At 43.1% G+C, this 13,398-nt stretch overlaps 1 protein-coding gene across 2 annotated transcripts in view; it reads left to right on the forward strand.

Moving 5' to 3' along the window:
- The window catches only part of spns2 (SPNS lysolipid transporter 2, sphingosine-1-phosphate), a 122,849-nt gene extending 115,267 nt beyond the window's left edge, over window positions 1-7,582 (forward strand). For both annotated transcript variants that reach the window (XM_083640025.1, XM_083640024.1), the window contains exon 13: window positions 3,113-7,582. Coding sequence is in view for 1 of the 2 variants with exons in the window: in XM_083640024.1 (XP_083496150.1) it covers window positions 3,113-3,127 (15 nt within the window). In the remaining variant the exon portion in view is untranslated. The remainder of the gene's footprint in view (window positions 1-3,112) is intronic.
- The last annotated feature ends 5,816 nt before the right edge of the window (window positions 7,583-13,398 follow it).

Consider the following 13,398-nt stretch of genomic DNA (forward strand, 5'->3'; position numbering starts at 1 on the left):
AGGCAGGTGCATTGTACCACGTCAACCTGCACACTCCCCACTCTGTACGTATCCTGAAGGTGTAGTGATTGTGTTTTGCTTTTTGCTTGCTGCCACAGATTGAGGGGAAGTGTTAGTGTGTTGGTATGTTGTGCACAGTGAGACATTAGGGCACAGACTGGTCCTACTGGGCGGGGGCGTTATCAGGAAGGTCCCAACAGATGGCCAAGGAGCTGTCGACCTCAACATTAATTACATGAGAATGTCCTGTGGTGAGGACATACTGTCACACTCTATCCAGACCTGAGAATGTCCTGTGGTGAGGACAGACTGTCACACTCTATCTAGACCTGAGAATGTCCTGTGGTGAGGACAGACTGTCACACTCAAACCAGACCTGCCAACATTAGGCTGCGAAAAAGAGGGGGATTTTCCGGGGTATCGGCAAATGCAACCCCCCCTTAAAGGAGAATTTCTTTTTTTTTTAACCTGGAGCCCTCTCCTCACATTAATTATTATCTGACGACTCACCCAGTGTTCTCCGCAGCGATTTGGACCGTCGTAGGCGTTGTTGTGATCGAAATAGTACTCCAAGCCAGTCCTTGAATGCGCTCCGTCGGGGCCACATGGCAGCGTGCTTTTCCTCCATGTAAATAGACAGTTTTCTTTCCTCATTCTTTCGTTCCTCATTCTGGGTGAGTTTCACCAACTCTCGTCAAGTCCCGCGAGACTTTCCTGCCGGCTGGGCTGTGTACTGACTTGACGAGAGTTGGTGAAACTCACCCAGAATGAGGAAATGAGATCCCTGTGAAGAGTAGTGGAAATAGCCCGGGGGTGAATAGCAGTCTGATGTTTCTTTAGGGGTCATATAATGACGATATGGGTAGAACACGGGAAGAAAACTGTCTATTTACATGGAGGAAAAGCACGCTGCCATGTGGCCCCGACGGAGCGCATTCAAGGACTGGCTTGGAGTACTATTTCGAGTAGCATGACATGGTTGGTAGGCTACCAATGGATGCCTAGTTTCATATAATATCAGCAGACAATTGGACTCGAGTCATAGGGACTCGGACTCGAGTCGACTAGAGTCGCAAATTTGACGACTTCCGACTCGACTCGGACTTGGAAGGTAAATACTTGAAACTCGACTCGGACTTGGAAGAAAATGACTCGAAACTCGACTCGGACTTGTGACAAGATCAGCCGAGTGCACCAGCTGGGCGTACGCCTAGGTTTACACGCTACGTCCGATGTAGAACTCAAAGTTACGACTAACTTAATTTTATGACTAGTGCACCCTGTATGCGCTGCGTCTGTGTATGGAGCAGGCGTAAAAGTTACACCCAAATGCGTAGCTACTCACTGACAGCTGTCTCATCTTGATCTGCGCGTTATGCGGCCGGAATCTTCTCCAAAAATATCGATATGATATGTGCTGTAAATATAGACGTTTTGGGCGCAGGACCTCCGCTCGTCGGCGGGTTTTAAGCTGATGCGTCGGAAGATCTTTCAATTTCTTCCTGACTTCGTCAACTGCCCGCAGTGCGCAGTCTGCCATCGCATTCAGTACTGATTGCACTTGTGATCAAACTGCTTGTGTTGGCGCTGTTAAATTGAGCTGTGAGAACGTTTCTATGCTTTGAATACAACTCTATAAGTTTGAGCTGAGTTGGAGCTGTCTGTCAGCTGTCTCGAGCTCGTCTGAGAGAAGTGTGTTGCTTGGCAACAAGCACGTATTAACGTGAACGCGCACGTCTGCAGCCTAAATAATCTCTGCCTTGTCATTTTTTCTAACCTGTGACTCGACTTGACATAACCTGTGACTCGACTCGAGACTTGACTTGAAATAACATTGTGACTTGACTTGACTTGACTTGCCGACAAAAGGAAAGACTTGGGACTTGCTTGAGACTCGGGACCAATTGACTTGAGACTCGCTTGGGACTCGGATCAGAGGGACTTGGACAATTGTCTGGATATCAGATACTTCACTCTGGTTTCATATGATATCAAATACTTCACTCTGGTTTCATATGATATCAGATACTTCACTCTGGTTTCATATGATATCAGATACTTCACTCTGGTTTCATATGATATCAGATACTTCACTCTTTTTTCATATGATATCAAATACTTCACTCCGGTTTCATATGATATCAGATACTTCACTCTGGTTTCATATGATATCAGATACTTCACTCTGGTTTCATATGATATCAGATACTTCACTCTGGTTTCATATGATATCAGATACTTCACTCTGGTTTCATATGATATCAGATACTTCACTCTGGTTTCATATGATATCAGATACTTCACTCTGGTTTCATATGATATCAGATACTTCACTCTGGTTTCATATGATATCAGATACTTCACTCTGGTTTCATATATCAGATACTTCACTCTGGTTTCATATGATATCAGATACTTCACTCTGGTTTCATATGATATCAGATACTTCACTCTGGTTTCATATGATATCAGATACTTCACTCTGGTTTCATATGATATCAGATACTTCACTCTGGTTTCATATGATATCAGATACTTCACTCTGGTTTCATATGATATCAGATACTTCACTCTGGTTTCATATGATATCAAATACTTCACTCTGGTTTCATATGATATCAAATACTTCACTCTGGTTTCATATGATATCAGATACTTCACTCTGGTTTCATATGATATCAGATACTTCACTCTGGTTTCATATTATATCAGATACTTCACTCTGGTTTCATATGATATTAGATACTTCACTCTGGTTTCATATGATATCAGATACTTCACTCTGGTTTCCTATGATATTAGATAATTCACTCTGGTTTCATATGATATCAGATACTTCACTCTGGTTTCATATGATATTAGATACTTCACTCTGGTTTCATATATCAGATACTTCACTCTGGTTTCATATGGTATCAGATACTTCACTCTGATTTTAAAACCGCTACAGCCATTTGATTAAAATCAGGAGATTAACGGGTGAAATTACCAATTGGGAGCACAGCAGGAGAAAGTGTTCAGAATAGGGAGACTCCCGTGACAACCGGGAGTGTTGGCAGGTATGTCTAAGCACACCATTTACTCTGCTCTCTTCTCTCTCTCTCTCTGCCAGGTGACACCAGAGTGAGGGGCGATCGAGAGGAGCAACCAAACTCAATAAGGATGACACAAAGGAGCTAAACAGCGAGGGCAGCACTTCGCTAAAAACCACACCACCATCGCCGCCGCCATCATCCTCATCTTAGCTCCTGCCCGTCCTTTTCTCCATGCTTACGGAGGCTGCTGGTAACTGGAAAGAGGGCGCGTCTTGCCCCTCCTTTAAAGGCCTCTAAATGAGCGGCGGGTGAGAAGGCACACAGCAGTGTGTTGAAGCCGGCCAATCCCACAGCTGGTGTCCTCTTCACCTCTGTCTGAGGAGCCACTGAACCTTCCAGGGAGGTGGTGGGGTGGTAACATCCCCCGTGACCCCACCACCCCAACCTCTATCCCTCCCCCCCACTCCCTGGCAATGCCATACTACTGAATGCTGACCATGAACCTGCCCTGTCTGCCTGTCTCTGTCTGTTACATCGGCTGTCAATCTGCACCAAGTGCCATAGCATTATTACATTCCTTCGGACTTTGCACTGACCACCAACAACCTTCATGGCGTCACTAACTATGTTTACATGCACACACCATCCATTTTTTTACCCTTACTTTGACAATGAGATTAGTTTGAGGTTCAGCTGTTTACATGCATAGCAGAAAAAACTTTTCTTTTTCCAATACTCCCGTTTTCACGGATTCTTGCATAGTGGAGTTATTAATGGAACACTTTGTCATACGCATCATATCGATCCCTTGGAGTTTCTTTTGCTCCCATTTCCCGACAATTTATTCTAATTCAAATCAAATCCAAATTCCGACATTGGAAGTATGGAGCCTGGATGTAAACAGATGGTAGCTGGACAAATTTTCAAATCAAGTTCTGCCAAACTGACGCAACTCGTTAAAATGCGTTGAGCGAGACTGTTTGGAAAGTGGTGCTTATGAGTCCAAACAACTCTGTTAGCGTGACTAAAATCACATTACTCTACATGTCATCATCACAGTATTAACAATATGAACTTCAATGTGACATAATTAGTGTTTACATGGTGAATGCATGAATCACAGTATTCTCATAATTGCATCAAGATCAAAGTTTTGCTGTGCATGTAAACATAGACATCAAAGAAAGGACAAAAAGTGTTACTGTCTAAAAGGTCAGTGAATCAGCCTTAAGACTTGGAGCTTTCACATCAACAGAGCAAGCAAGCTGTTTCTTTTGACCCCCATGTGTCATCGTCGTCGTCATTGGTGTTGTTGTTTTTAGCTTTTAGCACTTATATCAGCGTAGACAGTGCCAGAGAACATGACAGAGATGAGCAATTTCTGCACATTAATATCCACAAGCATTCTTGTGATTTTGATTCTGTGTGATGTTGGATTTGAAACTGGAGGTTACTGCCTATGATTGTTTCAGCTAGGATGATGCAATCCAGGCAGTGTAGAAAGGACACTGGATTACAGAGTGCTGCAGGAATGAGTCCTAACACACGGAAGTTAGCATCGCATGGTGGAAGTCAATGTTTGTTGGTTTTTATTATGGGGATTTACGTTAGATGCTTCAAGGTCTGTGGTTAACAAAAGTTTATGAAACACAAACGTCTCAGTTTCATAAACTTGTGTTAACCACCAATCCTTATTTCAGGCATCTAACGTAAATAACCCATTCAAAAAACCCATTGACTTTGTGACGAGGGAACCATGCGATGCTAACTTCCGGGTTGGCCTAAACAAATACGTCATCCCTCTGGCACTCTATATTTTATAATTTATAATGTACATGTTTTTGTTTTGTTTTTTGTTTCCCAAAAAAGATGTAATTCTATTCTTTCGACTCAGAGCCGTTTTAAGGAGCAACACCTGTCTTTGTATACACGAGAAGCAATACAAGATATTCAACGTAGAGGAAAGCAACCTTACATCCACACAGCCTTATCAGTGAGCTGAGTTTCCCTAAGGATGGCTCTCTGATGGCTGGTTTTGAATTTCTGGACACGACACCCACACAGAGACGGAGTCACTTTTAATGATGGATGCCAGTCGGTTACAATAACAAGCATTGTGAGAAGAGACCTTTTCCCCCTGCAATTGTAGATATCTCATTCCATGATTAGAAGAAAGGACCTTTGAAAGGAGCCGGAGTCACAGTCATCCCGTGTATTAGTCAGGGAAATCAAAATCCCAGACAGGAACAGGAAATCTATTGGCCTCAGGTTAGACTGATGGGAAGCTTTTATCGTTGATAAAGGATAAGCAAGGAATCTCCCTGAAACCGGACCAGCATGTCCTCAGATGTCACTACAGACGGAGAGACAGAGAGAGAGAGGGGGAGAGAGAGAGGGAGAGACAGAGAGACAGAGAGAGAGAGGGGGAGAGAGAGAGAGGGTCCCCTTCAAAACATGGAGTTAGGCATCAGCATAGAGCGGTATGTGTGGGAAATACAAATGCGCTTCCTGAACGACACAATAGCCAGTAAACATCATTGCTTGCATTTAGTTTCTTCATCACTCTATGCAGTATGCACCAATTACAGTATCATGTAGTTATGCAAATGCAATGCAATCTACCACAAAGAACAATATGTCAGAGAGGACAGCCAAAGCTAGTTGTGTGTGTGTGTGTGTGTGTGTGTGTGTGTGTGTGTGTGTGTGTGTGTGTGTGTGTGTGTGTGTGTGTGTGTGTGTGTGTGTGTGTGTGTGTGTGTGTGTGTGTGTGTGTGTGTGTGTGTATCGAAGATCTCCAAAAGCTTGATCAGAAGTACTCTTGAAGGATCATATTTTGTAGGATTTTGGTGGATACATTTTTTTAAACTGAAAGCTTGGAACCGCCAATGGAGCCTAAACTTGTGTGTAAAGGGAAAATCACCTTGCAGACCTCTGAGAAACACAGGGGGAGGATAGATTGAAATAAGGGGAGTCTTTGAGATGGTTCTTGTAGCATTGGTGTGTGAGTGTGACTCACTGGCTGTGTGTGGAGTGCTGTGATGTGTGGGCTCAGATCATTAGCTTTAGCTTCTCTCTCCGAATGTGATTCTGTCCAACCCCACGCGTTTACACACCTACACCATCTTCATCAATTAAGCTTCTTACCTTCCTTTTATTGATATTATTTTCTTTCTTTTCTTTTTTACCAAATGAGTTTTATAAAATGACTACAATAGAGAGATATATATATAGCTATATCATGCAGCAACTTTAATATATTGTAAATGATGGCTTTGATGCAATGTATTTATTTGTTTGTTACCATAATGAAGAATAATCTGTAAAGGGAAGTTTAAGGTTTAATAAGTATAGCAACACTTTGTTGTTTGTTTTGGGGTTAGAAATGCCTGTATGTTCCTATTGTATCACAATGAAACAACACAATACCTTTTTACATCACTAAGATTAATTGTTTACTGTGATCATGAATTGGACATCTCACACATCTAAGTCACGCCCTCTTCCGGGTTCGGCATGGGGCCTAAGAGATTTCATTCCCAATTCATTTTCTCATAGACGTTTCTTAAAATCCGTATAAAAAGAGTTGTACTTAGACAAACAAAAAGCTATTCAGCTTTATTCAGAATCACGAGAGACCATAGAACATTTCACTCTTGCCAAAACTAAAACAACATCGACAACAACAGGAAAAATAAAAATACAAAATTATATAATTTTGTGTGAAATGTTCTATGGTCTCTCTGTAAGTCTGAATACAGCTGAATCAATGTTTTTGCCACAGTAAAACTCTTTTTTTAAGGATTTTACAAAACGTCTATTGGAAAATGAAATCTATTGGGCCCCATGCCAAACCTGGAAGAGGGCGTGACTTAGGCTATTGAGAAACATGTTGCACATACACGCACACATACACACATATGCACACACAAGGAACTGCAATGTGATAAGACAATGTATTGGCCTCTTCTATATGGCGCAATACTTTTGTATTGATGTTTTTGTAGCTGTTGTATGATGTTTGTTTTTATAGGACAACTGATCAAACCATTTTGCACGCGTAATGTTCAGGGATTTATTTGAACCATAGCCTAGCATCCACGCCACAGCCTCTGCTACTGTACAGAGGGCCCACACTTCATGCTCACAGTAAGTGCTGACATCTTGTCACTTATCGTCAGAAGGGAAGCTGGCTCTGGTTGGATGGGTCATGAATTGAGTTTAACCTTGCCAAATTTAGTTGATTTAGCACCAATCCTTTAGGAGTATAAGTCCATTATATTGAGTAATTCTATGTTAATAATCACTGAAGTGATGTATTGAGAATGTGCTATTTCTTGTCATACAAGAATCATGTATAAATAAACCTATTTCTGATCTTGAGCAGAAAACAGAGGTTATTTTTTATTTTTAGAGCAAGTGAATACAAGAGGGCGGGGAAAAAAGTAAGAGAAATCAAACAATATTATTCTAGAAATGAACTGTGATGCTCCCTTGGGGGTTGATTTAAAATGTACATGTCTCTGTAAATCAAATAAACTTATTTAATCAATTCATATGATCATGTTGTCTCTTTTCTTTTTCTTTTGCCAAACATTTGTAAAATCCAAGTGAACCAACAACCAGAATCTTATAAGATTTAATAAGGTATTGATTATTTTTGCATACATCTGGTTTAGAAGAATGTAACAGAGCTATAGTAATAGTCTACTGGAAAGCGCTATTTTGGCCTATGAAACCCAGCGATGTTTCCTATGACCTTTTATGATTAGCAGATGAGATTAAGCTTGGTTGCTAAGAGTTGCTTGTTATGCAATTTGAGTAATGAATCACCAAAATGGCTACAATATAATTGAGCTTCTAGTTAACTTAGTAAGTGTCCATGTGTGTGATGTCCATGGTGCAGTCCTGCAGCCTCTCCTCAGCAGCAAGGCTGCGGTGGCTCACTGAGTTGAGTGTGAACAATCTCAGGCCCTGTCCTTTCTGCAGAGACACGAGTTTGAATCTGGCCTGTGGTTATTTGCTGCATGTACTCTTGTCTCTCTCACCATACATCTGTCAATAAAGCATACAATGCCTGCCTTTCTTTCTTTTTTTTCAGAATGGAAGACAAAAAAGCACAAGTTAAAGGAAAATAACAGATAAAGAATGTGATGAAAGCAACTGACTTTAGTGTGAATTTAATTAAAATTATTATTTAGTGTTGTTATCATTACAAAACTATGATTATCTGCATTGTAAAAAATGTTTTTATTACCATTAACAATTTTCAGCGACTTTCACAGAGAGACACTGAGGCTGTGTTTTAACAGTTCAGAAAGTCTCTGAAAATGTTAACAGCTGAAATGTTGTTGTTTTTAGCCTGGTTTTCCTGTGGGTGAGAGACATAGACTAAGAGTGAGAGAAAGAGAGAAAACAGAGAGTTGGCCCAAAATCCCGCTGTAAAAGGTTTCGACCTGTCTGGTTTAAAAAAAAATTAACTCTTCACCAAACTCTGTTTTCTCTCTCTCTTTATCACTCGGTCTATGTCTCTCATGCACAGTAAAGCCAGGGGATTTTTTTTTTTTTACATTTCAGTTGTAAATCAACATACATCTGTGTGTGTGTGTGTGTGTGTGTGTGTGTGTGTGTGTGTGTGTGTGTGTGTGTGTGTGTGTGTGTGTGTGTGTGTGTGTGTGTGTGTGTGTGTGTGTGTGGGGGGGGGGGGGGGGGGGGGGGGGCTGGTTTTGACATGCAGATGAGACATGCAGATGAGAGATTTCCCTTTATTTTAAAGATTAATTTCCGGGTATTTTAAGCTTTATTGACAGACATATATAGTGAGAGAAGTTAAGTTAAATTAAGTTAAAGCAGCTACGAGCAAGATTTTCGATTGTTATTAAACAGTCTAAATGTAATATTGATGCATCACATCTTACCTATAATAGTAGCTGAGACCAAAGCCGTGTGAATCGGAGATTGCTCTCTTGATGATAATAGAGTCTGTGTCTGTCTTCCGGCAGGCCGGATAGACCAGGAAGTGAAACGAAACGGTTTACAGCAGCTGCCTGCCTTCAACCGTTTCGCTCTGCCTAGCAACATACCATATACAAGGAGAACGCCTTGCTCGCTACATCCAGGGGCTTGCTACTCTCGCGAACATCTCTCGTTATATTCTAACAGTTTGTTTGGAAGTAATTTTGTTATTTTGTGGTTATGGCCGAAGTGGCTGCCGCAAACCGTTTCATTTCACTTCCTGATCTGCCCTGACAGACTAATCATCAAGACAACACTGGCTGATTCACTTGGCATTCAAGCGAGACTACTCTGGTTTGGTCTCGTCTACTATCGAAAATCTTGCTCGCAGCTGCGAACACGGGGAGAACATGCAAACTCCACACAGAAAGGACCTGGGATGGACCGGGGTCCCGGGACCTTCTTGCTGTGAGGCAACAGTGTTAACCACTGAGCCACCATGCCGTCCAAAAGAGAAGTGTGGGGGAGAGAGAGAGAGAGAAAGAGACTGAGAGAAAGAACATGCAACAAATAACCACAGGCCAGATTTGAACCCTGGTCACTGTGGGAGGACTGAACCTTACATGGTACACACTCAATTCAGTGAGCCACTGGAACACCTCTTCTGACATTAATTTTAAAGTAATTACTTCATTTAACAGCCAATCAGAAACAATCCTCCAACAACCTGCTAGAGGTCTGAACTAGGGGTGGAGCCAAATCCGTTACTCAGAAAAGCACGAATAGTGGCCTCTGCCTCTGTCTGTGTGTCATGGATGTGTAAATAACCTAAGGTCTGTCTGTGTGGCTGAGTGGTCAGTGCAGTCCTCTGTATTCTGTGAACTTCTGCTAGACCAGGCTCAAAACCTGCTGTGGCAATCCTCCTTTTGCAGTATAGTTTATTGGCGAACATTTATTTTAACACTTTAATATCCTCAAATGATTTAGAAGTGTAATATAAACGAAAAGAGCATTGTTACACCTATTTCTACTTTTAGTCAAATACAAACCCTGTTGCTGCCTCAACAAACACAGATCTAAGGGTCTGTACAAATGCTGGGTTTGAACTCACGCAACTTATCTCTGAAGGCAGCTGACACAGAGTGAGCCACGAGGCACTGGCATTACAAAGTGCATTGCATTCCAAAGTACATGGCTATAGCTTAAAATCTGGAAAATACTAACTTTTAGCTTTTAGTCCATTTAGAAATAGTACATGTTAAAATGCCCCATTTTGTAACAGTGATTAAAGCCCCATTCAGTAAGTTTTCCAAGTTTTGCTATTGGGGAAACTGCGCCCTCTGGGTCCAATAGTATCGATAACGATATCGCCGTTCAACGTCAACAAAACACAGCGCCAGAAAGCTCTATGTACATGTTGTGACATCGGGTACTCACCACGTGATGAAATAATAATCCATAGTTCCGTGAAACATCATTTTCGTAGCAAATCCGAATAGAGTTACTTCCTTGTTTTCCTGAAGACAGCGATTCCGCTGTACAGCGCATGCGCGCACCCTTTTCTTTTTTCTTTTTTATTGACACGGGACGTGGCAGACAACCTGCTTAGTCCCAGTGCTGGCCAATGGAGGGCGGTGTGGGATAAATAAACTCGAGAGTCTCCCTATTACAAGTCAATCTACCATGTCCTGTGACTAAAAAGCTCTTATATTACAGTAAAAAAATGTCAAAAATCTTACTGATTGGGGCTTTAAGCATCTTTATAGCGTGGGCCTTAACACGGTTTTGGTCTATATAGCTAATTTCACCTTTTCATAACAACTGTATGGGGGTCATTTTTTATATAACTTGTCTGTTTGGAGTAAAATAGGGGTGATTGACAGGTTGCCTGTCCAGTGATCGTGCAGCTTGCAATCACAAACCAATAGCAGGCGGAGTTACGGCTCTGGGAAACCCCCATCTGAGTCAGCTGCGCAAGGACTTAACCCATTCCCTCCCACTCTGCTGACGAAAAATCAAGATGGCGACAGCCACCACTTCAACTCAAAACGGGAGCCCAAAATCAATGGGATAGCTCTGTCCATATTTTTTTAGGTCAGTGGTTTGAACCAGTCTGTATGTCCAATCCTTTCTGTGTGGAGTTTGCACGTTTTCCCCATATTCGTGTGTGTTTCCTTACACCATTAAAAACTTGTAGGTTATGTTATGGTTAATACTCTTGTCAGTGCCCCTGATGAAGGCACTGGCAATCATCAATCGAACTGGAGTAGGTCCCCGGGGGCTGTAGTGCCTAAAGGATGAGTCAAATGCAGAGGATAAATGTCAGTGGATAATCAAGTATACAAATACAAAATAATTTTGGTGAATATCCTTGGGTGGGTATTTCTTGTAGGAAACTCATCTAAATCAAATTCTGGCAATGGTAAGTGAATTCAAGGTGGAATAGAAAAGAATTTGGGGGGAAATCTGCATTTTAATTTTTTCATCAGTCATCCATTGCCAACTGCAGTCACAAATGGGCACGCCATATGGCCATGAGTAATGACTGAATGTGAAATCTGATGATAAAACTTTGCAACCAAGTAGCAAATTATTTAAACTTAGAGAGCTGCCAGGTGCGGAGTTGAACACCTGTGCGGCACAGACCTGAATATAAATACCTTTATATTCATGTGTCAACCAACTCTTCCCTCCCAGCGCTGAGTCAATGCACTTGCTAAACTCCCTCTCTCCCTCGGGCTACAGCCTACCAACACAAGCTATAGGTGAAAGGTAAACGCTAATGCATAGACTCTTTTAGAACAAACTCCTCTATTGAGAGCTGGACCTTGACTTGCCACAAGCCCCTTCTACCGCCCCCCCCTCCCTTTCCTCGTCTTTGGACAGGCTCACAAAGGCTTGATTTTTATCACAGTGAGAGAAGAGTATCAGGCTGGAGCTGCACTGTGAATGAACTACTGTATTGTTCAGGTGCAGTCAGGCAGTGCTTTGTGAGGCTTTAGTTTGTAAAGTCATCTGGCCGCCGCCATGCCCAGAGTGGTTTACACACGCACTGACACAGACCCGACACAGGCCTCCATCCATGCTGCAGTGCGGACGCACTGAAATCCAAACACAATATTTTCCTCCGCAGGAACTGAGGAAGTCCACAGCTGACTGGCCCCTCAGTGCGGACAGGTCCACAGCTGACTGGCCCCTCAGTGCGGACAGGTCCACAGCTGACTGGCCCCTCAGTGCGGACAGGTCCACAGCTGACTGGCCCCTCAGTGCGGACAGGTCCACAGCTGACTGGCCCCTCAGTGCGGACAGGTCCACAGCTGACTGGCCCCTCAGTGCGGACAGGTTCATCAGACAGCTGAATGGCCCCTCAGTGCGGACAGGTTCATCAGACAGCTGACTGGCCCCTCAGTGCGGACAGGTTCATCAGACAGCTGAATGGCCCCTCAGTGCGGACAGGTTCATCAGACAGCTGAATGGCCCCTCAGTGCGGACAGGTTCATCAGACAGCTGACTGGCCCCTCAGTGCAGACAGGTTCATCAGACAGCTGACTGGCCCCTCAGTGCAGACAGGTTCATCAGACAGCTGACTGGCCCCTCAGTGCGGACAGGTTCATCAGACAGCTGACTGGCCCCTCAGTGCAGACAGGTTCATCAGACAGCTGACTGGCCCCTCAGTGCGGACAGGTTCATCAGACAGCTGACTGGCCCCTCAGTGCAGACAGGTTCATCAGACAGGGGCAGAGCTTTACCTGACATGGCACTAATGGGTTTGTCTATGACAGGGCTGCACAAACACAAACCTTAAAGAGCGCGTGGTGCAGGTAAAAAAAAAATCTGAATTTACATTTTGGGCTCATGATTAGGCTACAACGAAAATACCCCAAAAAGAAAAAGAAATCACAGGCCCCCAGGGTATTCATATGGAGGAAAAGGTAGCATTCTATAAATGGGCATGTGGCATAACAACAGGAGTGAAATCACACAAGACGAATGTTCTGCTGGGGCTGACACAGGGATGCAGAGTCATGGAGATTGGAAAAAAGGTGACAGTTACCAGGGCAGACATAAAACCACTCAGAAATCCTCATATTCTGGGCTGAAAAATGTGACTGTCACCTAAAGGTGACTAGTTTGCATCACTGTGACGTCACAACAGGAAGTTCCATGAAATGGAACAGTGCCCCCTGCTGGTTACATAAACTAGTATATGTGCAGCTAAATGCTAGCCTGGGTAAATCCCAGCCTCCACGTGACCTGCTCTCAGACCTGCTCTCAGTCAGTCAGATCTGAGAGCAGGTCACGTGGAGGCTGGGTTTACCCAGGCTAGCTAAATGCAGCTATGTGTGATTAAAATAATCCCCCCCCCCCAATCCTATTGCTATAGCCCTTCCACATATGAATGCAATGTGGG

Source organism: Poromitra crassiceps, assembly GCF_964638095.1.
Source record: "Poromitra crassiceps genome assembly, chromosome: 1".
Classification (NCBI taxonomy): domain Eukaryota; kingdom Metazoa; phylum Chordata; class Actinopteri; order Beryciformes; family Melamphaidae; genus Poromitra; species Poromitra crassiceps.